Source organism: Accipiter gentilis, chromosome 26 (assembly GCF_929443795.1).
Source record: "Accipiter gentilis chromosome 26, bAccGen1.1, whole genome shotgun sequence".
Lineage (NCBI taxonomy): Eukaryota > Metazoa > Chordata > Aves > Accipitriformes > Accipitridae > Astur > Astur gentilis.
Window position 1 is genome coordinate 12,973,216 of NC_064905.1, and position 27,525 is coordinate 13,000,740.

General features: G+C 47.5%; 1 protein-coding gene across 10 annotated transcripts in view; it reads left to right on the plus strand.

The window, feature by feature from the left end:
* Positions 1-124: 124 nt before the first annotated feature.
* Positions 125-27,525, plus strand: part of UIMC1 (ubiquitin interaction motif containing 1) — a 39,195-nt gene continuing 11,794 nt past the window's right edge. For 3 of the 10 annotated variants that reach the window (XR_007509676.1, XM_049829306.1, XM_049829307.1), the window contains exons 1-8: positions 525-3,337; positions 4,484-4,641; positions 11,647-11,737; positions 16,946-17,070; positions 17,414-18,568; positions 22,107-22,186; positions 24,745-24,833; positions 25,754-25,833. Coding sequence is in view for 8 of the 10 variants with exons in the window: in XM_049829306.1 (XP_049685263.1) it covers positions 4,492-4,641; positions 11,647-11,737; positions 16,946-17,070; positions 17,414-18,568; positions 22,107-22,186; positions 24,745-24,833; positions 25,754-25,833 (1,770 nt within the window). In the remaining 2 variants the exon portion in view is untranslated. Of the gene's footprint in view, positions 217-519; positions 3,338-4,483; positions 4,642-11,646; positions 11,738-16,945; positions 17,071-17,413; positions 18,569-22,106; positions 22,187-24,744; positions 24,834-25,753; positions 25,834-27,525 lie in introns of those variants that run through there. The other 7 variants (XM_049829301.1, XM_049829302.1, XM_049829303.1 and 4 more) reach the window with 7 other exon arrangements.

Below are 27,525 nucleotides of genomic sequence, written 5' to 3' on the forward strand. Positions count from 1 at the left end.
CGGCCACGTGACGCGCCCCGAAGCCGCCGCCGCCGCCATCTTGGGTGAGGGCAATGAGGCCTCCGTCGCCAACTTGAGTGCGGGTGAGAGACCCGCCGACCGGGGCCGGCGCGGCGGGGCGGCCCGGCGGGGGAGGCAGCGGTGCCGCCGCCCGTGGCCGCGCAACGGGGCGGCCCGGCGGGGGCGGGGCGCCGGCCCGCGGGAGGCCCGGGCCCGGTGAGTACCTGTGCCCCGCGGGGCCTGCCGCACCGCTCCGCGCCGGGCCCGCTGCCCCGGGGCTCGCCCGGGGCCCATCCGCCGCGGGGCTCCCGGGGCCGGGCGCCGAATTCTCCTTCCGCCCGGGGCTGTCTTCTCCCGGGGTGATCCCCGGGACTGACGCCCGGGGCCGTTCCCCGGCCCCTTTCCTCCCGGGGCTGACCCCCCACCCCACCCCCCCCGGGCATGCCCCCCGGCCCCTGCGCCGGGTGATCCGGGGACCGGTCCCCCGGGGGCGGGGGGACACCTCAGTATCACTCCTGTACCCCAGCCCCTTGCCCTGGAGGGGATCCTGGTACTGCACGCCTTCCTTGGGGCCACCCTGGTGCTCTTCTCCCAGGCCTGTCCCCTGAGGAGGGCACCCCAAAACCGACCCCCCCCCCCCCCCCCGAGCTCTGCTCGGGCCCCATCCCCAGAGGTGTCCCCCCCAGGGTAGGCCCTGGGGCCAGCTCCTGCCCTTCCTGTTTCCTCTTGCCAGGTCTGGCTCCCTCCCCTTCACCTGGGGCAGCCCCAGCACATTCCCCTCCTTTTGGTTTACCCCACCTATGGCTGATCCCCTTCCTCCCGAACTGTCACCCCCCATCCTGCCTGGGACGGCCCCCCCCCATGTTTTCTCCCCAGGGTGACACTTGTCGAGTAGCCCTGACCCCCAGTCTCCCTGCAGAGCCCTCCGTGCCTGAAGGCAGCGGGTTGGGAAGGGGATGGGAGGACTTTGAGTGTGTGCTGGGAAGAGGGGTGGTTTCCCCCCACACAGGGCCTGCCCTTGGAGGAGGGAGAGGTGCTGCATGCTGGACTTGCTTGGGCTGGGCTAGAGGGAAGCTGAGCAGTTAGCATCTCCCACAGAGCTCAGTGGCATTTGCAGATGCACAGCACTTGGGCACGCGTGGCCTCTGCAGTCCCTCTGTCCCTTGTCGTCAAGAGCCAGCTCTATAAACGGATAAATCCTGTAAACAATTCCTCTCCCCCTGGGGCGCTGTGAGCCCTCGTGTCCAGCTGGCTGCAGAGCATCAGCTGGGCACTGTGTGCTGGGTCGAGCCAAGGGTCCGGGGATGATATTTCCAGGGAGGCGTGTGGTGCTGACCTGCCTGAATGCCGAACTGCTTTGCGGTGCTGCTGGGGAGTGTCGTGCCTCTTCTTCCTGAGGTGGGGGGAGTTGTTTACAAAGCGACAGCCTGTGTCTCAAACGGCTCAGAAACTCATCCGGGGATGAGAGTCATTCATTTTTGGCTGCATTTTCAAGCATTTTTCAAGCTGTCACAGCTTGGCAGGTCTGTAGCTGCAGTGTCAAGATTTAGAATTATTCTGTCGGTAATTGCTTTCTGATTCATCAAAATGATAGATGAGAGGGAAAATGACAAATAATCACAAGTTGGGGATCTTCAAGGATATCCCTAAAAATGTGACTGGAGAAGCGTGGCATGTGTGAGTCCCTTGTCAGGAGGTCACCTTTGCTGTCAGAGCATTTACAAAGAAAATGTCTTAAATTCAGAGTTGAAAAAAACCTTGGATTTCTGGAAAACGAGTCTGTGAGCCAAACTGCAGGATAGTTATAGATAATTCAGTTTTCAGCCTTTTTCACTGAGCCTGAAAGCAGGTATCATCACCTCGGGTACTAGCAACTGTCCTTTCCAAGAGTGCTAAAAGCAAAATACAGCTTCTGTGCTTAAATTCCCTACCTGAAGGTTGGGGGGGGGTGGGGTGTGTGTGCGTGCACTCTGATGCGTGTTTTCTTCCCTCAGCTTGTCTAATAAAAGCTATTACCGCTCTCCTACTCATACCCTCAGACTAGCACAGCTACAAGTGATCTCTTACTTGTCTTGTTCCCTTAGTTACATTTACAGAGACTCACTTTGCCACAAGTCCCTTCATTTTCAGAAGTGTTGTGGGAGTTGTGTGGTTACATCTCTTACTCTTTTTTTTTTTTTCCTTTCCTTTAAATGTTGAAGGTAGGTGACTCATCATAACTCCAGCTGATATTTCTCAGTGATCTCTTATTTAGCACAGTGCATCAAGCAGATGTATCGCAGAGTCAGAGGAGAGCTGGTGATACCAGCATGGATTTAAAAAAAAAAAAAAAGAAAAAAAAGACAGTGTGGCAGTTGCTTGTTGCTGTTTGCTTTTGTTTCAGTGGTAAAAAGGTTTACAGGCTGTCTCTCCAAAACCAGAGTGACCCTGCATAGGAGTCATACTGGAGGCATGGGCCTCTCCAGTGCTCCTCCCTATCAATGTGCCAGAACGCCTGTCTGTGTAAGTGTTTTTCTTCCAATAAGGGTGTTTTCCCCACTGCAATGGACGCCCTTTGTGGAGGCAGTTCTCAGCAGCTGGGTGCGAGGCTTGGCTCCTCTCTCCAGGCAGAGGGCAAAGAGACAGTTTGGAGCAAAAGATAAAAAATGGAAAAAGTATAATGAGGATATTCCAACAAGACCCGAGTTCAGCTCAGCTGGAGCAGAACAGCTTTGTTTTGCAAGAGCCACTGCTTTTCCAAAAGCAGTGCTTGTTTTTAGTTCCCCTTCCTAAACAGACAAACATTTGTGGACTGCAGTGGTCGTTGCAGTTGCTTCTGGAGCTGTGCATGCCATTTGTGCAATATGCTGTCTTCAGAGGGCTCAGCAAACCTTCAGTGCAAATCATGACTCACCAGGATAATCATCTTTTGTCTCTAGGCATGTGTGTGCATGTATTTGCAGAGTAAGGGAGACAGAGAGGCTAAGGGAGCTTTAGGAGGCTTCAGATAGTAGGGAGGGAGTGCATGTATTCCTCTCAGCCTCACCTTGCTGCCTCGGACTGTAGATGGAGCTGTGCACTGCTGTGCTTAGCCCTGATGGGAATTTTGAACTTCTTGCTCATTAGTATTTCTACACACAGCGGCTGTTTGCAGTTTTGTGGTGTTACAGAGAAGGGTTTGGCTCTATATTGGGTAATGCAGGGTCTTTGTTGCATCTTCTCTTACTCTTATTTTAGATCTAAGCAGCACATTTGAGCTATTTCAGTGATCTTGAAGGAAGGCAGAATGATCCTGTGGAAGGACACTGGTCTGGGAACCGGCCAACTTGACTTGCATTTCCAGCTCTGCCGTTTTCTGGTGTGTAATGAGGGGCTTGTTGCTTAACCGCTCTGCACATGTTTAATTCTAACTTAAACAGAGCTAATCGTGCTCAGCCTGCTTTGTAAGGCTCTTTTAGATCACAGTTCAGGAAGCGCTGAATGTTGTTGCCGAGTTATTTGCCAAACAGCAAACATAGACAGGAAGGGGTGGTTTAACTCTGTGTGCCGTCCCGCTGCTCTCATTCACCATTCCTGATCCTCTTGTCTGAGTCCTTTTTGATCAAAGCCGCTAACACTTGCTGTGCATCTCTCTCCAACAGTCTATGGGCTGGCAAGGAAAGGAGATGCTGAAGTACTAGCTTGCATTGTGTGGGCACCTGCCCTCAATTGTGCTGTTCATAGAGCACTCAGGTTTGCACTAATAACGCTCAGCAGGTTCCTCCCAGCTTGTCAAGTGCCGCCTTTAATACGAATGGTTCAGGCATGTCTGCACAGAGGACTTCCGGAGGCTGATGCTCATTGAAAAATCCAGGCTGCGAGATAAACCTGTTGTCTTGTTTCCAACCTGCCTACTGCCATTGCCTGTGTTTTCCCTTTTTGTAGTGCTGGTGCAGCCTTCCACCAAGCTGCTGTGCTGAGAGCAAAAGAGCATCCTTTGAGGAACATGCTTTTCCCCCTTGTTTTGTTGAAAATAAAAGCTGACAAATGGCTGTGCTGTGGTGGCTTCTTGTTCTGGCATGCAAGTTTCAGCTTGATCTGCTGTCACAGTCTGGTTTGTTCTTCACCAAGATGGTGAAGGTGTGGGGCTGAGGAGGGGAAGTTTGGGGTTGTGTGGGAGAGCGAGAGGGTTGACCTGGTGTAAAGTGATGCTTTGGATGAGTTTGCTGATGAGCTTTAAGAGGAAAGCCTCATTGCTTTAGAGCAAGGGCATACAGAGTGGCTTTGGTCTGTGTTGCTGTTCCCCTGAAACCCCTTTTTAGCAATCAGCTATAATAAAGTATTCTTAAGTAGATGAGTGGAGACTAGTATGTGTGGCTCCCAGTAATGCTAAATCCACGACGCTTTGTAATAAGGTTCTAATGCCTGGGGTATTTTGCCTAAAAATAGCAAAAAAAGGATGGCTGTTAGGGGAAATCTAAATCAGAAGGAAACAAATGGCTTTTAGTCTTTCCCTCTGTTTCAGAGTGAAGGATGCCGAGGAAGAAGAAGCCCACAGAGGGCCTGGACTCTCGAGGTCAGGATGGGGAGGAAGAGGAGGAAGAGAAGAGGAACCCAGCCAATGCCAAGAAGAAGCGCAGTTTTGTGGATGCGTTTATTGTTATATCTGACAGCGATGGAGAGGTCAGTGATGGGCTTCTGGTGTCCAGAGACTGTGCTGGGCCCTGCTGTTGCAGGAGAGTGCCCGAGCATCCCATGCTGTGTGTGCTGGGGTCAGGCTTTGCACAGAGGGTACTGTGCTGTTCCTTTTCTTACATGTGAGATGAATCAAATCCTATTTGACTAGGAAATGAATGGTGTGCTTCATGAGGGTGAGTTATGAGTCTGGGATTTGATAACCAAATCCTCTCAGAACTGAATTTGAAACGTAATTTAAAAGTAACCTTTCCTCAATCCCTTTACAAATCTTTTTTTCATAATTTTTATTTGATTGATTTCCAGCTAAACCATAGAAACATGATTCTGTATTATGTGCAAATAGATAAGAAAATGATTCAGAACACAGGCTTGTGAGTAGCTCAGACACAGCTGGTGTCTGGTAAACTGATTCTGAATTACGGAAGCCTGAATTTTTAACTCGCTTCCATAGGGTGTAAAGGTGAACTGTGGTGTGGGTGTGCCTGGCTAAGACATAAAGGCTCAGATCCCTGATCCCTAGTGTTGTCTTACAAACATCAGCCTTACCCTAAAAGATTAAAATGTCTGCCTCTGTTATACTGGCATTGGAATGAGTGCAGGAACTCCCGCCTGGGGGAAACCCAGAGCCCTGAGAATCTGTCCTCAACTGAGTGAGGTACACAAGAGGGAATTAATAGAATCAATTTGTTATGTATGACTGTTCAGGCTTTGCTCTGTCTTGCTGGTTATTTGGGATCGTAAGCTGTTTTTTGTAATTCCACCATTTTCAAAAGCCTTTCAGTTCACTCTCAAGCTGTAGATCTTAAATCAAGTTCCTTTCGCTCCCACATCTGCAGCATGCTTCTCTACAATAAGGCGATTATCATGTGAGGAGGGGAAAAGCACTAGAAATAAACAGTAAAAAGCTGTAGGGCAAATGATATTGGATGTTTTTTCTTCACATTGTCTGAGTTCTTTCCCATTGGGAAATTCCCTGAAAGAAATGGAACATATGGCAGTAATAGTTCAGTGGGGTTAAACCCTTAGCTCTGCAATATGCTAAGTTAACTTCAGATGTCTGCTGCATCACTGGCCTTTATTGTGAAACCTATAAGGAAAAAAGAAATCAGCAGCTATAAGAGCTGCTGCAGTACATAAAAGATCAGGACCTGTTATTGTCTGCAATTATTCATCTCAATGTGCACGTATCTGAAAAAGAGGAAACAAACGTCTCTTAAAACACATCTATAAAAAGGTTAGGCTCCCTGACTGTTCTGTAAGTTTGTCTATAAACAATAAATTCTGATGGCATAATCGGTCATATTACAGAAAAGGATATGCTCAGAGAGGCCGTTAAAGAGCCAATTAGGTTCTGTTTAAGTGACAACAGTTCAGTCAGTTGAATGAGTGGATTTATTCAGTTCAGTCTCTTTCTTTCTGTGAGTCATCAGCTTCCAGATCCAGTGCCACAGTCTCTTGTCGTGTTGTTTTCTGCAAAATCAAACCCCAAAATGTGATTTACTTGGTATCTCAAAAAAATAACTGTCTGGCTTCTGTAACTGTCTCAGCTCTTCAGTGTACATCAAGTTGAATTTCAATTTTGAACCTTGTAACTGTTGTTCTTGCTCTAGTAAGACCTTGTTATGTGTTCAAGAAGAGGTGTGGGAAGCTCAGATCAATAGCAATTTTAGAGAACAATACATTCTCAATTAATCTTGCATCTGTTAGGACATGGTTCCTTATGAATCAAAAGCTACAAGGACAATTTGGGCATCATTGATTCGATGGCTTTCTTCCTTGGCAGTCTCTTGGCAGGTATCTATAGAACAAGTCCCTAGTTCTGCTTCCAGACCAGCAGATCTTGTAGCAGCTGCACCTGGAAAGCCTCCAGCTTCTCACTTTTGATGATCTTTGGCAGACTGCCTCTCCCAGGAATTTTTCAGTCATGCTGGATTATCAAGCTCATCCATGTTATTTTGCCAAGTTTTCTTTCTTTGCTCATGTCTATGCTGTGGCATCTGCAGAGCTGCATCAGAAGGAAGTTTTCTGGACATGGGGCTTTCTGATCTCTGCTATATATAATCCTGGATTTGGGGAGCACTTCTCTTTTTTTGGGAGGGGTCAGACAAAATAAGAACGGTCTCTTTGGCTTTGTGGAAACAAGAGGAGATGACCTTCCTTGTGCAGACTGTGTCTCTGAAAATGCAGACGTGACGAATGAGCAAAGTGGTTCCTGTCTCCTCTGACTCTTTAAATCCTGTGGGGAATTGGTTGCCTATGCCAGAAGATGGGTGGTCATTCACAAATACATAATATGTCAAATAGTGCCCAACAATGCTCTCTCCAAGCATAGCAATTCCTGGTCTGTCTCGTGAACCTCCTGCTTGAGTTGGGCTCATAAAGAGTCTTTGACCCCCAGGATTTTCTGAAGCCACATCTGAAAGATGATCGTCACCCAGCAGGAGGCCTGGGTTTGACTGATCTGCAGCCTTCAGTGCACTTGATCCCAAAATGCTGCTGATCTGCTGTGGGACCTTTCAGAAGGGTCCATTTTTCCTGGGTAGATTCTTTGGGAGCTTTGAGAGTACCTGCCTCTACTCACAGACTCTGCATGAAACCTCATAGGCTCTTTCTGCCAGATTTGTTAGCTCTGCCAGCCCTTGGGGAACATGACAAGACTCCAGGGTGATGGTGCCATCTATTTCTGCATGGCTTCCATGGCCTGTCTTCCCTTTGGCGTGGAACATCCCTTTGCCTGAGTATTCCTGTGTTTGGAGATACTTGCAGTCTGGGTAAATAGCAGCATGCATTGATGTTCCAGATCAGGTGTTGTCTTTTGTAGAAAGAGGGAAGTGTGTTTGGGCATCAGCTGGAATACCTGGCCACCACCCTGTCCTGTTCTCCATCAACTGTGGCAGTGGGCACTTTGTTTTGGGACCAGGCATGGCCTGAGGGACATCTTGCTATGGAGAAGATGATGCTGGAAGTGTCACAGCTAGGATGGCAGCGCCCACCTCACACTGCTGACCATCTGAGCGAAGCAGAGCCATGTGGGAGAATCGCTGCAGCACCCTGCTGTCCCCATGGGCTCTGCTGTGGTACCGAGGGACCTAGCGCCTCCAATTCCCACAGGCAAACACAGTGTGAGTGTGCTCTTGAGGAGGCTCCACGGCTCTGCTGCGCTCGCTCCTCAGAAATCAGATTGGTCTGAATCCAGGCTCCTTACAGCCTGGTAAAAGTCCTTTTTTCTACAGAGGCCTCCCTCCCATGTGTCAGGAACTACACGTCTGGCACAAGCCTCATCGTGTCTCGTTGTTCAAGTCTCCACTTCCAGCAGGTTTGTTCTAATGAGCTGAAAGACAGAGCAGAGCTGAAACAGATTCTGAACTGAAGTCAGACACTAATAAAGTAAGGGGTGATACTAATTTCAGCAGCAGCCTTGGCTAGAGTCAAGCGTGGCACGTCCAACATCTAATTGGCTTTTAAAAATAAATTAGTCTGGTTTTCATCTGCGTATTTCCCATGCAGGACGTGTGGTGTTTGGCTGTGCCCTATTGTTAGATTGTCCCAACTGCTGTTGAGCAGTAAAATTACCCAGACCTTTTGACTTTGCAGTCTGCACTGTTAGCTATGGAGACATTCTTCTGTAGCCTTTCCTTCCCTGAGTCAGTAGAAGCTGATTTCTGTGGTTTTATGATGTGGATTCGAGGGAGCAGGATGTGGGAGGCTGGCTACTGGCTTCCATTTACGGGCTTTTAGAAGTGAGTAGAGCTGTATCTGTTTCTGCTGGCAGAGTCAGGTTCTCTTAAGTATGTGTAAAAGCATTTTTAAAATGGGAACTTGATTTCCTGCTGTCTGGTGAAACCAAGCAGGTTAAAAAAACAAGGAAGAAGAATAGTGGCTGCCTTCCACTAAATGTGTAGGGAACTTTGGAAACCCGTCTTTTTCTTGATCTGTGTACAATGCTGACAGTGAAATTGCTCATAAGAGAGCATCATAAATTAAACTGCAGAGCCTGACACACAGGAAGCGAATTTGGATTCCTTCTGGCCATTATGCTTTAAATTGACGGCAAAGGAGGAGAGACGCTATCCAGGCTGGCACTGAGCAGAGGTGCGCAGTTCCCACCTCGCCTCCGCTATAATAATTAGTTTCCTCTGGAAGTTGTGTGTTGGAGATGACCTTGTAACTAAGAGTATTGGCTGCAGTTTGGGAATATTTTAATTGATTAAGATTATTTTTGGACTAGTGATCTTATTAGAAAGGCAGTTGGTTGAGTGGCCCCCTGAGTTCCTATTATCCTTGTAGACAGATGAGCATTAAAAGGTTGGGTCAGAGAGAGCAAGCCCTGTTGTCTTCTCTGAATTTTCTTGGCCCCTTCTGTTTCTACCATCCATGCCTGCATTTATGCAGAGCACTCTGGGGCCTGCGGGGCTTTCTCCCAGCAGAGGTACAAACAGCCATAAATCCTAATTAAAAGGTATGTTTTATTTTCTGGGTTTAAAAATAAAAAAGATTTAAGAATTCTTGGAATTGAGATGTGTGTGTATATTTTGGCCCATCAGGATTAATTGGATTTGCTTCAGTGGTTCAGTGTACTGTGGCTGTTTGGTAGAATGCTGCTAAGCAAATTAAACATCTTTCTCAAATGTATGAGGTTCGTACAACACGTGTCCTGCAATAATTTTGCTCCTGCCACTGTTGTAAATATCGAGATTCTTCAGGACCCAGCACGGGGAACCAAGGCACGTACTCGGCTGTGTGGTGAAACTGGGCAGCCCGCCCAGCACCAGGCATGCTGTTCCCCTCCAAAGCCCTGGAGGTGTTTGAGCCCCGTCTTGTCCTGTGGTGCATGTTGTAAACGTGTGTGTCTGTGCACAGAGCAGACACTGGCAGCCATGGAAAGTTTGGTGTGCTCATAAATCACATCCATGCCCTGGAAGAGAGCTGCAGATGAGAGTGTCAGGGTTGACCTTCCGGCAAGTGCAAGAGTGATGAGGGGAAGATTGATGTCTAGAGAGAAGAGCTGGGGATTTACAGAGCCTGCTAGGATTAAATTGCCCCTGTCTTAAGCTGGAGTAGGTTTAGCAATGTTAGATGGTGCTTTGGGGGAGAGAGGGAGAGCTTGTGCTTAACCTCCTCCAGCATATAATCCTAGTGTGATCCTGGTGCGATCCCACAGACCTTTCCCTGGTGCCTTAGGTGTGAGCTGCCTGCAAGGTCAGCATGGGTCTGCCGCTGCAGACCCAGGCAGGGCAATTCATAGTAGGAGAACCAGTGGTTTATGGACAACTGTGGAGAAGGGTGATGTACCAGGACCCTGGAAGAAATAGGGTTTCACCTGCTGAGCATGAGCTAGGCATCCCATCTTCCAGCAAGAGGAGAGAATCTGGCTGTGAAGCAGCCTTCTGGAGACACAGCAGCGGATCTTAGAAATGGTGTACCAAAACCAGGCTGGGCAGGGAAGAGAAGGAATTGGTCAAAAGAGAAAACCTTAGGTGTGAGCATGAGTGTGTGTGTGTGGACTTGCTGAGCATGATTGCTGCCGCCTTGTGAGCTGATTCTCAAATCAGTGGAAGTGAGGAATGGTGTAGGTATTAGGGCACGTAAAAGCTGTAATGTATTAGGGTTTCAGGAAACCACTTAATAGTATGTCTTGCAAAATCTTAGTTGGATAAATAATTCAATTTGGTCTAGATAGTAACATTCCTGGATTGAAATCCTGCTAAAAGACTGTCAGCAAAAGCTGGTGATGAACAGAAGAGAGGCTCATTTGGGGGAGATGTAAAGCTGAGGCCAAGAGGATCAATATGAGGTCTGTGTGTGTTTTAACATCCTCATTAATGATCTGTAAGAGGGAGCAAGTGGTGTATGTACATTAATAAAATCTGCAGATAACACTAAAGCTGGAGATGTCTTAAAACTTGGCATAGAGGTGCAGTCCAAAGAACTTCACAGGTTCAGAAACAGGCAGTGGACAGCAGAAATTGATTACGCTTGAAAATAAGCTGCGTATCCATTTGCATTAAACTAGCCCAAGCCACATGCCCCACCTCGAAGCCCCTCTCCTGGCACAGGAGGTGGTATGAGGCACAAGCATGTAGCCAGTTAGCCATGAGTCTCATGGACAGCAAAAACAACTGCAGCTGCAGATGGAGCCGTGTGAAGCCCTGTCCTGGCCAGGCGTGGGTCTCTGCCTGAAACACTGGGTTTGATTCTAATCCTACCTGATTTAGAGAGACAAATTGGAAGGGGTCCAGTGCCAGCCTTCGGTAATGTGTATGCCCTTGCTTAAGCTGTTAGGACAGCAACTTGCATAAATGTGTGCCAATTAAGCCTGTGACCATTCTTGTTGCAGTCCATGTGCTTAAAGCAACATGCACTTAGGTTGTTCTTGTGGGCGTTATTCCGGGAGGCCTCAAGACAACAAATTTCTGAAGTATTCAAGCTTCAAAAATGAAACACTTGTGGCAATGCAGTGAGAGAATAGCACAAGGAATAAATACATCTGGCTTTCCTGCCTTTGGGTTGCATTTGCATGGGTCCCCCAAAATGGCTAGGATTCTGGTTTTGGTCATCTGAAATTGTCTGGGCAGAGTACTAGAAGCTGCATGACAGGAAACAATCCTGGCTTACAGGTGAGCAATGTTCAGTTATGAAAAGGTTTTGTTTTTCCTGTTTTGAGTGCTTACAAATACTGATGTTTTAGCAAGGCCAAACAAATCCTGTCTAAAAGCATGGGCAGCAGGTGCAGTGCATGGTGGTGACTGGCATGAAGTCTATTGTCTCTCCTACTTCTCTGTTTATGTCAGTCTGTAACTCTTTTTGCTCGTTATGCTTATTACACAGCTTTCAATAGTTACAGAATGTGATTGAATTATGTTTGAAATTCAAATTTCACACAAATAGAGGCTTTTTCTTGAACCAGTGTTTGTGTCTGAGTAGTAGGGGGGGGGGCTGGTAGTATTTCTTGCATATTGTATGTACTCACTGTATTTTTTTCCATTATAGCAGGAGTCAAAGGAGGAGAGTGGATTGCAAAAGAAGAGAACAAAACAGCAGCTGGATAGAACGAAGTTTGCTGCTAAAAGAAAAATTGCACGTAGGTCTCAAGTGTGGGGCTGGGGAAGGAGACAGGTGCTGAGCAGCTTCTGCTGTTTGTGTTAAATATTATTTCCCTTGCAGAAAGGCTGTGATGTGGCTGGGGATGCACAGCTCTTGGAGAAGACCCTTCTCGGATAAATTTGCCTTTCTGAATAGGCACACTATCACTTGTTTTCTCCCAAGGCAGCATGTGCACAGACTGGTGCACTTCCAAAACAAGTGTGCGAGGGTGTCAGTACCTCACTGGGTTTCAAAATTGGTTGAAGCTGATCTGAAAGCACTGTCAGTCACAAACTGCTTTTCCGTTCAGGCCCCTCTGGTGCTGTCTTTCCCTGAAACATCATGATGCTCTGACCTGGCAGTTGCAGCTCGGGAAAGATCTGAGTTGCAGCTGACAGCTGAAATCATCGGCTTGTAGCATGGGGGCAGCCGGAGAAGCCAGCATCGTTGGGTATCATAAGGACAAGTGTTAAGAACAAGAGATTTCTTTTACGTCATTTTGCTGTTATATAAAGTGTTGGTGCACCCGCATCAACAGCGCTGTGTGCAGTTCTGGTCTCTGCATCTCAAGGGCATGGTCGAGTTAGGGGACATCTGGAGAAGGGCAGCCCAAGCCATGAAGAGGAGGGAGCAGCTGCCTTACAAGGAGCGACTGGAAAGCCTGGGGCTGCTCTGTTAGGAGAGGAAGGTGGGATCAAAGTTCATTATCAGGAAGGCAGTGCCTCAGCTGAACACAGAGCTGTTGTTTGCCAGCTCCTACAGCCAGGGTGCAGTTGGTGGAAATAGCAGGAGATGGATACATTTAAAATGGGTGAAGGAAAGTAATGCTTCACACAGCATGTAGTGAACTCCTGGAAGTTTTTGTCACTGGAGGTTGTGGATGGGTCAGTACGAGCAGCTTTAATAAGGGATTAAATGCATTCATGGACAATGGGTCTATAAACAGATGCTAAAGGGAACAGGCTGGGATGTTCCCACTCATATTCTGCAAACAGCATTTCTGGATGCTGGGGATATTCAAGCAGAAGGGACCACTGAGCATGGCCGGGCTTGCCTGTACTCCCTGTACAGCGCCACTTGTTACAGCAGCCAGGCAGGTGGACTATTGCTCTGCCTCAGCAGATCCACGCTCACGTTCTTGCACTCTGCAAGGCAGCAGTCCATCTAGCATGTTAATTTCAGAACGTTTTAAAATGGGAGAAATGTTGTCTGCTGCAAAACCCAAAGCAATCACTGAACAAAATGGAGCACACCAGTGCTCCGCAAGCAGCAGCAGTTGGGCTTTGTCAGTCCTCCAAGGGCTTGTGTGAATTAAATTGTTTTTAATAGAGGCCTAAGGCCATAGCATGAAACAGCCTGGCTCTTTGTGGGAGTTGAAACCCACTGTGCATGTCCTGTGTCAAACAAGTAAGATAGCAAAGTCAGAGATGGGGGAAGAGTCCTCTTTTTCTTCTTTTTCTCCCAAAAGAAACAACACCAAATAAAAGCTGCCCCCCCCCCCCCCCCTTGCCTTGGAGATGCAGTTAAAATGTGACCAAACATATGGTGCTAAGAATAGGGAGTTGCTGAAGTTGGATGTCCTCATTGCATCGTTGAGTGCACTGGCTTTTAGGAGCTGGTGCTGTGCGAAAGGTGTTCGGAGTGTGCCAGAAAATCTGTGGGAGACAGGGCCGGCTCTCTAGCCATAATGGAGGAGTTTTGCTGCATTTCTAGATGTTGAATTCTTGATAGTAGTTTTTATTTTCCTGGGGCAAAAGTTGCCTTTTTTTGTTAGTGTGAATGCCTGTCTCCTCGAAGTGCAGGAGTTTGGGGGTGCCTGGTGCTGCTCGGTCAGAAAGCGGTTGCTTGTTTAAGCACGTGTGATGTGTCTGTTCTCTCATTTATAGGAAGCTAGAATTAGACTTTTGGTGTTTGCTTTTAGGCAAATTAAGATTTGAAGTAGTAATTATTTTTCTCAGTGTCTTTAAATAAATTCTTTGAATTGTGAGGCAAATTGGTCTTTTGTAAAGATTCGGTGCTTCTGGGTAGAGCAAGTTCTTTCTCCTCAAAACTGGAAAATTTCAGATATTTGCAGGCTCTAGTCATAAAGCGTATCCTCCCATTTTTGCTTTGTTGTGGTTTTATTCATTTTAACCTAAAGCCATAACTAAAATATATCTGTGACGTTTCATCCTGACAGGATAAATGGAAATACAAAACCTAAAGAAGTCTGTCTCTCTTTTTCTGCAGGAAGTCAGTGCTTTAACACATATTTGAATGTTTTTACTGTAATTGCACTTTGGATATGTGAAAATACTGAGATCCCCATTTCCATTATTTTTGAGTAAATCTCTTATTAGTAAGTGTTAGAACTACAACTAGTGGGGTTTTGCATCTAATTCACTTTGCAAATGTCAAAACCAAACATAAATCGCTTGGCAAATTGCCGTATTAGCATTTAAAAAGGCTCTGAAATGGTTTAATTTGTTTAGGGCTGCAATGTCTTAAAAACAGTTTCTCCCTGACCCCTCCTTCCCATCTGTGGGTTTCTTGGATGCCCTGGTCCCCGGAGAGGCACTGGGATTTCGTGCTGCTTTGGGATGAACGTGTGGCAAGTGGATTTTAGAGTATGAGACGCAGAATTCCCAGCCGGAGGTGCTGGTGCTTCCCCACCCATCAGCGAGAATGGGCTCCTGTGAGGCATGTGATGTGTTTGAGCTGAGCGTGGTGGAGCGTGTCTGTCCAGACAGAGAGGGGTCATTCCCCCCAAAGGCTGTGGGAGCCCCTGCCCCGCTGGCATGTTCCGGGAGCATGGCTCACCTCTGCTGCATGCTCGGTGTTTGCTCCTGGAGTGCTCCAGAGGTCTGTTTGCACACATCGGTAGGGGGCTAACACAACACTCTGGATTTCTAATCATCGTAAATTATGACTGGTGCAATCAACATCAAGTTTAATAAAACGCACGGTGCTGAGAAATGATCGGATGTGGAGCACAAAATACTGTCAGCTCTGGACCGCTCAGCTTAAAGCAGGTCAGGTCTCCTGGAAGGCATGAGCAGAGCTGCTCTTTGCTCTCTCCACTGTGATGCCAGGTGGATTTAAACTCGAGATTTCCCTGTCTCCAGAGCACCTACTCAACTGGAACGTGCACTAAGTGCATCTTGTTTGTCGCTGGTTTCTTTGCCAGAGGCAGCATTTGTCTGGCACATTCCCTGTCCCCAGAGGGGAAATTGCTGTGCCAGGGAGAGGGAAGAAAACAAAATGTACAGTAGTAACTCGCCAAAAAAATGTTTCTTTTTATTAAGCTTCATGGATGTTGATAGCCTGAACTGGTGAACACTCAGGCCCCCGTTTTAATTTAAGCACGTGGAAAGTCTGTGTTGTGGAGCATTAATCACGTGCACCGGTGTTCTTGCACATGTCAGAGTTTGCAGGATCTGGCCTGATTGCTGTGATGGTTTGGGCAGGGAAACAAATCAGCACACACTTACTGAATGATTGGGAGGTGTTTGTATTGTGGAAATGCTGCGTATTATTGCTGTTCTTGGGGACGGGAGCCTTCTTCATACACTGGACTGTTGTGTGCTTTTCATTAAAAGATGCATTATTTTTTTCCTGGTCCCTCTAGGCTGTAACATCATAGAGTGACTTTGTACAAGGACAAAAGATCCCCACGAGCCCCGAGTGCACTGCAGTCTGCATTCACTTCGACCTCTTTCTTAATTTTTAAAGAAATTAAGAAAACCCAAAAACAAAAAACCAAAAAACCCCCAACCTAAAGCTAAGTGCTGATTTAGTAGGACACGTAAAGGAATCTATGGCTGGTAATCAGAACAGTCCAAAAATGCTTCAAATCCTGCTTGGGTGGGGGAAGAACCAGCCTGCTATTAGCAACGAGCTGGGGGAAGGGCAAAGCAAAGCCAAGCCTGCTGCTATGTGGATGCACCTCAATGCAGTAGTGTCGTGATGCACAGGCTGTGCTAAGACCAGTGCGATCCCAGGCTGCTTCAAGGGAGACTGCACTGCTGTATTTTGGTGGCAGCTGGTAGGAAGAGGATGGGTTAGAAAATGGGAGCCTGCAGCTTCTGAATGGATCTTTATCCAGGGAAATGTCTGTCTCCAAAACTGGCTGCAGTGAAGGCATGTTTTGTGCTTGGGCGGCCTTCCTGTTCAAATTGCATCTTGTAAAGCTCTTCTAGCCCATCAGAGAGCAAGCCTTTCGGTTCATGCATGAGATGGCGCGTAGAGGATTCTGCCTGAAGGAGGGAGCAGGTTTTGAAGGAAATCTGTCAATTTGTTTCAAGTGAGAAGATGTATTTTTCAGTTCCTGAGAGTGCTGTTGAGTTGTTTTCCAGGCTGCACTTCGTTCTGCAGGCATTGTACATTTTAAGCATAGTGAAAGCATTGGATTGTATCTAAGTAAATAAGCATTTTCCAAAGTAACAAACTGCTTTCCTTCTAAATAGCCAGTCTCGGCTTCTGGTTTGCTCTGAGTGAGGAATATTTCAGGAAGAAATTTTCTGCTGAAGTAGCAGTTACAACTGTAGGAAAACTGTTTCCCATGCGTGACTGACTTAGTGATGCAGTGAAGTGGTGATGTGAGCAGAAGGGGGATGCATGCATGTGAAAGATCCTCCATAATACCACCGAGCAAGTAACATTATCCTCTACAGAGCTTTCCACCTGCAGCTCCGGGTGAACAACATGTAGCTCTTTTTCTCTCTGGTAGGTCTCCTGTGGTATTGCAGGTATCTGTGTGGCAGAAGACAGTGAGATGTGCTATTTGGCTACTAAAAACCTGTATTAAAGAAGATGTGTTCTTTATTCTGCCTCGCTGCTGAGCCTATCCGATGTAAAAATGAGCACACTTTGGAAGTCTATCCTTTTGCTCTCTCCTTGAACATGCTTTCTGCAGCTGTAGAGTGTGGTGTTTGATGAGGGCAAATAAAATGTCCCATTGCAGTTAATATACCCAGGGAGTCAGAGTTTAGATTGCTGTAGAAAACCTAACTGAAGTTCCTGGCTTGGGTTACCTTTTTCATTTAGTGTTGCCTGCTCCAGTTTTGGTGACACCTTTTCAGGAAAGCTGAGGTTTAGATGTTTTGCTCTGCATTCCTCCTGGGGAGGTGGGACCCTTGGACCTTTCTCCCAACATGTTGGATATATGTTGGGTGTTCACATACACCTGCAGCTGTGACTTGACATTATCCTTTTTCTTCTGCTGTAGAGATGACTGAAGAGGAACAGTTTGCACTGGCCCTGAAAATGAGTGAGCAAGAAGCCAGACAAGTGAACTGTCAGGAAGAGGAAGAGGAGGAGCTCTTGAGGAAGGCCATTGCTGAGAGCCTTAATGTAAGTGTGCTTCTGTGAAGAGGCTTGCTAGGGTTCTTCAGCAACGTTGCTTTCTGTCCTTGCTTTGCCATACTGCAGAAAATAAGGTTTTACTGGGGGCCTAGCTATTTCCAGCACAAGCTGGAACTACAGCAGTCGCAGAGTAGTTGTTTTGTACCATTCCTAGTGGGAGGGATGTATGAATTCTAACCTCTGCTGTCCCCTATGTTGGGGTACACAGTTCTGGTCAGGGTGGGGGGTGTCCTGCAGTTCAGGTGACAGCTGCCAGTGTGCTGGGGGAGCCCTTGGTATGCTCAGTGGATAAAGAACACACCTCTTGGAGAATCAGCCTTTTGTTTTTCAGAGCTGTCAGCCCTCAAACTCCTCTGATGCAAACCCTCAGTTGTCTGCAGAAGTACTGGGTGCGCGAGGCCAAAGCCAGCCTGCCGAGAAAGAAGGCTCTGAGATCCTGAGAGGTCTGGCACTTTGCCCTGACACCCCTCGCTCCAAGTGCAGCTCCCACTCACAGAGCGCCAGAGCTGATGGGAATGGACAGATGGATGTCGCCCGGAGCCCCCTGGTAGTGTTGAGGAGGTTAAGCCAGGAAATCGTTGAAAGCTCACTAGTATCTAGCATAATCGTGTCTCCGGGGAAGGGCCAGCCTGTGACAAGGTCAAGTGAAAAGCCTTCCTCACCAGCAAAAAGTGATTCTAGTAACATGTTACCCAGCACTCTTGGAGAGGACTTCATCTCTTTGAGTCCCACCTTTGGCAGGGTGACTTCAGACTCCTGGCAACTGACACCTCGGAGACTGTTTGCAAGCCCCTCCAGCTCTTCCGAAACAAGCCACGAACCAAAAGAGCAGTCCCTGCCCTGCACTGGCCATTCTGCGGGAGAAGCTGGTGCCGGGAGTTCAGCAATGCTCTGGAAGAGCTGGACCGCGGAACAGTGTGGCAGCCCCAGGAGGAGTGGTGGAGGAGCAGGAACCAAACACACCTCACAGCCCAGGCACACCGCCAAAGTTTGTGTTTCTGCAGGGCAAGCAGAGCAGAACGAGGTGCCCGACAGTACCCCTGAGCTTTGCATACTGAATGCAGAAGAGGAGAAGCACAAGCAGGAAGAGGCAAGAGACACAGTGCATTATTACTGGGGCATCCCCTTTTGCCCCAAAGGGGTGGACCCCAACCAGTACACCAAAGTCATCTTGTGTCAGCTGGAGGTTTACCAGAAGAGCCTGAAGCAGGCTCAGAGGCAGCTATTGCATAAGAAGGAGTTTGGAAACCCAGTTGTGCCCAGTTCTTCCTTGAGCCAAAATGAACTTGGGAAAGGAGAGCAGATAAGCAGGGAGAATGGGGTTGCTGATGATACAGAAGATGGAGATGCAGATGGGCAGAAGGAGTCCGAGAGCATCACCTGGCTCCTCCCTTCAAAGAGGAGGGAGGCAGAGAGTCCAGGGCACAGCATGGAAGAAGAGAAGAACTCCACTTCTGATGATGAACCGACCACCAGCTACTGCCAGGTAAGAGTTTTGCCACTGAGCAGAGGTTGAGCGGTCCTGCTCTTCTGTCCATTTAGGGTTCAGTCCCTTCTGCAAAGCAGGCACTGCTGTTTAATGCTCCTCTTAAATTCAGGGACTTCCTCCCCTAGCCACACAGCTTATTGTGAAAGGGACAGGAAAAGCATACAGGCCAATACCCTGCTCACAAATGGTAGGGGCCCTCACGCAGCCTGGCAGTCGTCCATTAATGCACCACTGAAATAAAGACTTCCAGCTGACTTGTCCTTCTCAAAAGGGTGTAGCCTGGCAGTGTGTCAGGGTAGTGAGCACAGAGATGATGCTGACCACTGCTAGCTGTGGCAAGCCAGCTTATAAACCCATGGCTGTGTGTGGAGCTCTGCATTTTCCTTCGTAGACAGAAATGTGGCTTTTGTCCTTGCAGTGCAGCCTCTTCTTTTTGCACCTACATGCTTGTTTGCGTCCGTACGTGCTTCACCCTTGCAAGTGCTTGTGGTCCTGTGGTTGTGGCCAGGAGAGGTTCAGCATGCTTTCAGGCGTCTTCTGCCTGCCTGGGGTGATCTGTCATCACAGCAGTGCTCATCGTCCTTGTTCTGGTGGTTGGGCACCTTCTCTCCGGCTTGCTTGTTGGGTCTGCTAGACGCTAGGTGTCAGCCTCTGTCTCCATCAGGGCTCTCTTGTTGGAGCGGAAGGCAGCTTTCTGTCACTGCTAAGTTTAAACAGATTGCTAGTCAGATGAAGTATTTATTACTGCTGTATTTTAGGTTTGTGTCAGCCTTTTCCAACCCTCATTTTTCATAATGACTTCACTCCCGGATCATTGTATAACTTTATCTTCTCTATGACTGAAGCCTCTGCTCTGTTGTTCCTGTTTTCAAGTGTATTTGATCATTTACCCTGGTGTTAGAAAGATACTTAACTTGTTTTGTGATATTTATATTCTGTCTTGTAATATTGAACACTTAGGAAAAACGTCATGTCTGCATTTTCTGGTTGCAGAAAAAGAGCAGAGCAGCCTGTGCTGAAATGTGACTTTTCATGACAGTGCTTTGGCTTGGGTTTAGCAGATACAGATTTAAACAAGCCTTAGAGGTGACCTGCAGAGGAAAGAAATGGACTTGCACCCTTTTTCATTTCTTTAGGATAGATACAAAAGACCTGAAAGGGTTCGTAAGGCAAACTGCTTTTTTTCTTCTGTGTCTTTTCCTTTGGAAATGGAGGTGTCATTAATCTGGAAGATTGGGGTGACTGCAGGTCTATGGAGGTGTATGCTAAAGCCCTTGGAAAGCTACAGCAGCTGGGAAGGGCGTGAACTTTTAATCAGTACTGAAAATTGTGGGGTATTTTTTTTTATATTATCTGTTTAACGCTAATACCTAATTAAGTCTTGGGGAGAAAAGAGGTTTTAGTGGTGCTGAGTGGGAACTTGTAATGTACTCACCCTGACCACAACACCTCTCTCAAAGAGCCATAGTATGTATGTGGATGTAGTCTTTCTGATACTTTTAAGGTGAAAAAATAAGGAAGGGAGAGGGGGAGCAGACTTTAAAATTTCAACCCTAGCCCAAAATTTGCCAATCTTTTATTTATTTGAGAGAAAATAATTTCTACGTGCCCTTCCATCTGCCTTATCACACCCAGCTTGAGAGGTTGCTCCCTTTTCTCACCTCTCTGTGCAGTCACACGCTGAGGCCAGTGCAGGTGACTTACTTGCAAGATCGATATGTTTGATGTTTGCTTGTGCTTTGTTTCCATTTTTTTCCTTCTATCAAATACAATTCCACCAGCAGTGACAAAGGAGGGGCCCGGAGCAGTCGTGTCGCTGGTGTACTGCATCGCTTGGAGACCCCTGCTGCCTGTACTGCCCTGGGCCTCCCCCAGTGCCACCAGGGCTGCTTTGCTGGTGGGAGATTTTAGGCTGTGCCGAGGCTAGAAACCATCCATGGGGACTCAAACCTGTCCTTGAAAAAGCCTTGTGCTGTGTGTTGTACCAGTGAAATGAAGGTGCAAACGATGTGCTTGAGGGAGCCTGCCTGTACCCATGGTTTGAAACCCTCACCCGGAGCGGGCAGAGACCTACCCTGGCAGTGGCCAACTGCTGCAACTGCCACCCGCAGCCAAGGAATGTTTGCACAGAGCAAATCGTGGTTGTCAGGAGATGTCATAGCCTGTGAACCTGCACTAACGAACTTCAGTGCTAATGGAATCAATTCTTTCATAGCCTTTCAAATAAGGTTGGGCGATTCTTGGTCTTTAAAAGATTCAGAGGGAAAAGACCCAATTCTGGAGAGTTGGAGTCTGGTGACCTGAATTAGTGCCATACCTTAAAACATATGTACTAGGAAAAACAGAAACATGGCCCAGTATTCATGACTAGGTCAGAGTCATTGCTGAGATATGCACAGCTCAGAAAAAGAGAAATAAAAACAAAGGAGGAGGTGTGGTATTTTATGTTAATGGTGAGTTAGTCTGTGAAGAAATAAAGAACAGCATAGATGAAACAGAATATTTAGGGGTTGGAGTCGCTTTAGGGAAATCTGACTGGAGGCTTTGTTTTGGGGCTTGCTATGGAAGTACATCAGCCATCCAGGAGTGGAGCTGACTAAAGCTGAAAGCTATGGTAGAAATCAAACTCAGAGAGTTTAATAGACTCGAGGAAGGGGCAGGAAAACCCCTTGGATTTCTTTGAGAACTAGCATGAGAAATCGCAGGCCTGACAGCAAGGACTGTTAATAAACCATTGTAATTCTACCTGATTAGAGAATGGCAAGTGTAACGTCTAGGCTGAAGAAGAAGAAAGGGATCTGGGTAATGACTGGCATGTTAGCCTGACCTTGGCAGTGCATAAGGCTTTTGAACAAATTTTAAAGGAAAGAATAAGTGGAGTCGTAGAGCTAAATAAAAAATGGGATAAAATGCACACAGATTTACCAGCTGTAGATTGTGCAGGTTAATCTGTTCCCTCTCTTTGATGGGACAGCTGATTTCCCAGTCAAGAAAAATGCAACACATCTTATCTGTAAGAAATTTCAGAACAGTATTGCTCGTGGTCAAACATCAGCTGTACCATTTGATCAGGTCGTCCTGGCTCAGGCAAATAGATTTTAAACTGGAGTAGATGAGGGCTGCTGGGGGGCTTGAGGAAGTGCAAGGGGACACTAAAATCCTTGGGTTGTTTAGCTCAGCGCAAATGGAAATGGAGAAGAGCTATGGTTGCTGCCTACAAGTACATCAGGGTAGATGCTAGGAACAGGCAGAGGCTGTGGACGGTGGTGGACAAGGTTGACACGAATGAGTGGGCATGGACAGTCCAGGAACATGTCTAGTCAGCAAGGTAACAAAAAGTGCTGCCAGGCATTATTGCAGGGAGCTGCTGAAACACCAAAAGGAGTGATGGAGGGAAAAAGCTGGCTAGTTCAGGATGGATACTTAGCCATTTTCAGAAAAAAAATACATAACAGACTGGGTGCAGTGTCATGGACAGAATCTGATGACCCAGCAGATCCTGGTTAGCTGTGTACATTGTTTTATATAATACCAGAATTTTCCTTTCCAGGCCTCCCAGGTGCTGCCTGCAGAGGATGTGCATGAAGATGGGGAACCCATGCAAGTTGCACAGAGGTGAGTAGGGTGGTTTCAGAGTGTGGGGCTCACGGGCTCACTCTGGTGATGTGGGCTCTTCTGCTCTCCCTGGAGTATTTTGGGGTGCAGTCTCACCAGGGCTTGCTGCATGGCCTGGCAGCAGGGCTTGCTGGAAAGGCTGTCTGCAGTTGCTGCTGTTAGGTATCCCTGGAAATACATGGCTTTGGAGCAGTGTGGGAGAGAGGTGGGACACAACTGGGGAGAAGAGCTCTGTTACTTTATAAAACGTGCAAGGTGCATCCTTGTACAAGTAGGAGGACTTGATCCTTGCCCTCTGAAGCCAATGTGACATGGCTTGTAGTAAAGCTGTGGAGATGGGTAGGTGAGCTGAAGGTGAGTTATAGCGATTCCATCACGTGGTCCGTCTGGGAAGGCGCATAGGCAGCATGGTGGAGGGTTTACTGGATTTCTGTGTGTATTTTTATGTTCTTGCCTTAGTGCTGAAGAGGAAAGAAGGGAGGGGGGAAGCCAGACGGCACTGCCTATCAGCCAAAGATAGAGTGCAGTGCTCCAGAAAAGCCACTTCAGCAGATGACAGGTGTGGGACAAGTCAACATGATTTTCTTCAGATTTAAGCTTACTCCTCTTTTCCTTTTTTTTTTTTTTTTTTTTCTTCTTCTCCTTCCTGTGGGTGCAACTCTGCAGCAAAGGCTGTGGGAGAAGGGCAAATGGGAGAGGATTCAAGGAGCAAGTTACAAGAGAGGCCAGATAATGTCATGTTTTTAATTTGCTGGGGTTTATAATTTAAACGTGCTTTGGAACAAAACTGCCAACTTTCTTCTGATCTAACAGCATTTGGCCTGAGCAGTTAATATCAATATGCAGAGTATGAAAAATCCCTCTTGCTTGCACCTTGCTAACAAGCTTAAAGCTCGCCTTGGGGAGCAGGAGGAACCTGCGGCTGCTGTTGCTGCTGAGGCTGATGAGTCTGTGACAGCTGAGGTCTGAGCTTGTGTGCTTGCATAGAAGGCACCGAGGTGTGCACTCTGCAGAGCTGGCCTCCTGCCTGCTTAAGGCAGAAGAGGTCAGGGCTGAATATGAAAAGAGGGAGACCTCTCTTGCTTGGTGTAGCTCATGGGGTTAGTTTGGGACATTCCCCAAGCTGCCCAGGAGCTCCTGGCTGCCCCCCTAGGGGCTGGGATGCACCTGGGTGCTGCGGTACCTCCTTGAGCAGCTGGCACATCTGCAGCAAGGCAAGAAATGGCTGCGGTCTTCGCAGTTTTGTGCACATTAAGTGTTGCCATCTGGCTCCTGGTAGTTTGCCAAGTGCAGTCCTCTCTCGGGTAAGGCTCAGGCACCCTGGCCGGCTGGCCTCAGCCGCGCTTAATAGGAAAACACAGCTCTGAGCTGTCTGGAGGTAGTGAAGCAGTTTAGGAAGTGGCAGCAGTGAGAAGAGGCTCCTTTGCTTTCTGTGGGCCGCTCTGCCTGATTGCTTTATGCTTTGTGCAGAGCATGTTAGATTGGGGTTTTAATAAATGATTATAGGCTTTGTTACTGGGAGATAGTTGGTGTAGCAAGAAATGTGGTTTGACTTCAAATTGATTAGCCCATTTTATAAATGTCATAGCAAGTTGTTTTGTGTGAGTTTTTTTGAAGTGAGCCCTGATGTTGGACACAGAGTAAAACACGCTCAGCCTGGATTCATAACAAATGCTTTGAGATGCTTTATTTAGAGAGAAAAGCCACTTGTGATTTCCTATCAGAATTTTGTATTTATCATAAATCAACAGTGGCTGTTCTCGCCTCTCTAAGGCCTGTGGTTGAGCTTAATAAATCTTCTATTTGTCAGTATGAGGATTCATGTTTTTAAAGTGTGTTCTTGCATACTTGATCAGACTAATCAGAAAGCCACGCAAAGCGCGGAGCGTGTCAGCATGGGTGCCAGACTTACTCGGCAATGCGTGCCTGTTTGGGAAAGACACTGTGCAGTGTAGGGGAGGAAAAAAAAAGGAGGAATCCGAAGGTCAAAACGAGAGGAGCAGTACCTGGTGCTGCTCAGAGGAACCGCTGTGGTAATGCTGTTAGGACTTTGCTGCAGGGAAGCCTTGCCTTGTGTTGCATCCGTGCTGCTTCTGGCTGCTGTGCACAGTGATAAGGAAGAAAATTAGCAGTGTGAGGAGGGAGAGGGTAATGCGGGATAAAGCAAGTCTGTGTCTTTCCTCTCTTGAGGATTTCCTTCCTCAGACAGAAAGAAGCATGGTGCTGGTACCTGCCCAACTCCCAAATCTTGTAAGAGTAGAAAGGATCAAGAGAGTCCCACAGTTGTGAGCAGGTATTTTTGCTCCCCTGACATGAGATAGTGACCTGTCGTGCCTTTTTGTCAAGGGCTTCTAGAAGAAAAAATGTTCTCTTTGGGGTTTTTGCTTAGGACAGCATTTTACACCCATATTTCACTGTTGTCCTGGTCATTTCTGGCTATCGGATATTGACCGCTTGGAAATTATGGCATCGTCTGCTGTTCTGAACTGCGTGAGGCAGGTGGGTGTGGCTGTCACCTACTGAATTGGATATTTATGTTATATTTATATTTTGAACAGCGTCTCCATGTTGACCCCACTTGGCAGTAAAAGGAGCCCAGATACTGCCACAGAAAACTCTGCTGAAGAAGAGATCTCTGTTTGCCCAGGTAAGAGGCACTTGAGAATGTTCTGACTTTTGCACTGAAAGTTGCACACTTATAAACTTCAGAGAAAAAAAGAGAATTTTCAAGTTATTTGAACAAAATAAGACTTCTTTCCCAGCTGTGTTTGTCAGGGCTGAAATTCTGCAGGTAATTTAGTTTGATTCCCTGGTTTTGGACCCATTTCCTCTAAGACAGTTCTGTGACCAGAGATTGCTGGGGACTTGCTGCTGAAGAGACACTAGGATGTACATCAATATGGAACAATCACTCAAAACAAGGTGTCAGGAGTGGTCTCTTCAATGCAATCAAGAAGTTTTCAGATTTTTCAGTTTCAAGATATGTGTAAAGCATGAGAGCTGAATTAATTTTTGTCTTACATTAATTAAACATGTTTGGGACAACTGAGTTTTTCTTCCTTGGTCTCTCCTACCATGTTTGAGATTATCCAGTCCAGAGTTTTAAGTGAGAAAATTAATGAAGAGACCACTCCTGCTCATGAGCAGCTGTAGAGAGAGAGAGAGGTCATGGTGGTGCTTGGAGGCATATTTTGTTGCTAAGGAAGACGTGGAGGTCTGAAGAAGGTGCGACTGCGAGGCAGACCACAGAACAGGAGCTCCGTTTGTCTCAATGCAAGGAAGAGCTCTATTCTTGCTTTGTCTCTATCCCAGCAAGTGTCCCTGTGTCTAGTCTCACTCCCCATGAAGCTGCAAAGCTGCGGTGGCTTTGTCCTCACACCACTGTGCTGTGACTTTTAACCCCTCATCTGGCTGTGTTGTTGCACATTGTCTGATAACATTTGTGGCAAATCTAAAAAATGTTTTGAAGCTGTGAAAACACTGTTAAGAAATGGGCCATGTTACATCAAGTGAGGAGATAGTTTAGGGGCTGCAAACCTGCGCTGACATGGTGGTGTTTTTCTGTAGAGACCCAGCCGAGTCCACTGGAAACTATTGAGGTGGAGAGAGAAGAGCTCTGCTTGGGCAGCAGAGATGCACCTATGCAGGTAAAAGAGCCTGGAGTTGGGGAAGGGTCCTGTTTCCAGTCCTGCCATCTAGACCTTGCTTCAGCTGGGCTGTGCTAGTGTTTGCCTTTGGGTAGCTGGGAGCTTGGGCTTCTGCTGTTGGGATCCTCACAAACACTTCCCTCTTCACTTTTCTTCACTGTATCATAACTCTAGTCCCTTTTGGCTGGGGGCTGTGTGCAGCTGCTTTTGAGCCTTTTGGTCCTGTAGCTGGAGAGTTTTTATCAATTCCAGCTTGTTCTTTTCTACTATGCACAGTGCTCTGCTGGAGGATGCCATCAGTGCGGAGAGCAGCGCTGTTGCTTGCCCACGCTCAGAGGTTTAGTGCTGTGATGGTCAGTGATGCAGGGGGACCCCAGGAGCTGTGATGGGAGTCCTGGTAAACCTCAGTCACTCGCGTTGTGACATGCTTTTCCCTGTTACAGTCCTCTGAACTTTGGTGTTTGTTCTCCACAGACAATCTCCAAGAAGCTGAGAGGAGAGGTTCTCCCAGAGACTGGGCTGGGATAAAGATTACTTTAGAGTGTTGAGGACTGGTGGTGGTTTGCAGTCCAAGCAGAGTGACCTGAGCCCAGGAATCTTGATTTCTGTGCAGTAATAGTTAATAGCAATAGTGAGTCAGTGGCAGGGCCATCCTCTTACCTCCTGATGCAGATGTGCACTGTTGTGTGGCTCCTTTCCCCATGTTGTCACACCTGTGCAGCAATTGCTTTGCAGCTGTCGCTGTACCGACATCTGACTTCAGTTCCTGCTTCTGATAAAACTCCCTTTGTCTATTAATTTAGAGAGCGTTATCAAAGGGGTTGCCAAGTACTCCTCTGGCAGGGTACATGAATACAGAATCGTACAGCTCTTGACAAGAGGATTCATTTGTGGAAAGCTCATTCTGGGAGTCTGCAGCTTGTACAGTGCGTCTGCAGCTCCAGTGTCTCATTGTCACAGGCCTCTTAATAAACCAGCTTCTGCTCTCGTGTGCCTTTCATTCTGCAGGTATCTCAAAGCACTGCTTAGACAATTAGAGACTGCAGCAGGGAGAGGCAGTGGTCCTGTGCTGAGCCAGGTAGCCACAGCCACCAAAGCATGTTCATGACCTGTTTGGCAGTGGCCAGGACACTGTCTTGTCCCTTGTGCTTTGCAGAGGGTGCCCTGGGTCTCACACCTTTGCTAGATGGCACAAGGTGATCAGCACAGTGTTTGGAAGCGGTGCAGTGGGGCTTCCTAGGGATTCTTTGACAACATTATCGTTGGCAGCAGGTACTGGTCCAGAGCCTGCAGCCCTCCAGGAAGTCAGCAGAAACAGCTTCCATGTGCATCAGCAGTTAGCATGAAGTGAGCGTAGACCGCTGGGACTGACTTCTTCCTAGCAGATGCTGAGCCAGGACACAGGAGTCTTGTTGTTGAGCTCAGCCTCTAGCATTGCTCTTGGCTGGCTGTTGGCTGCAAGTACTATGTCTTGTAGGCAATTTCCTCTGCTAAAGAGGAGAGGCAACAGTCTCTGCCTCTGACAGGGGTGATTGGTTCTGCAGCTGAGGTTTTCTAGACTGTTACAGCAAGATTTTGTACAAGCAGTTTTGGGACTGTGGTGTCTTTTGTTACAAATTGTTGCATTTCCATTTAAAATTAGTAATTTACCACTGAATGTAGGCGGGCAGGGTGTGCAGAATTGGTGATCTA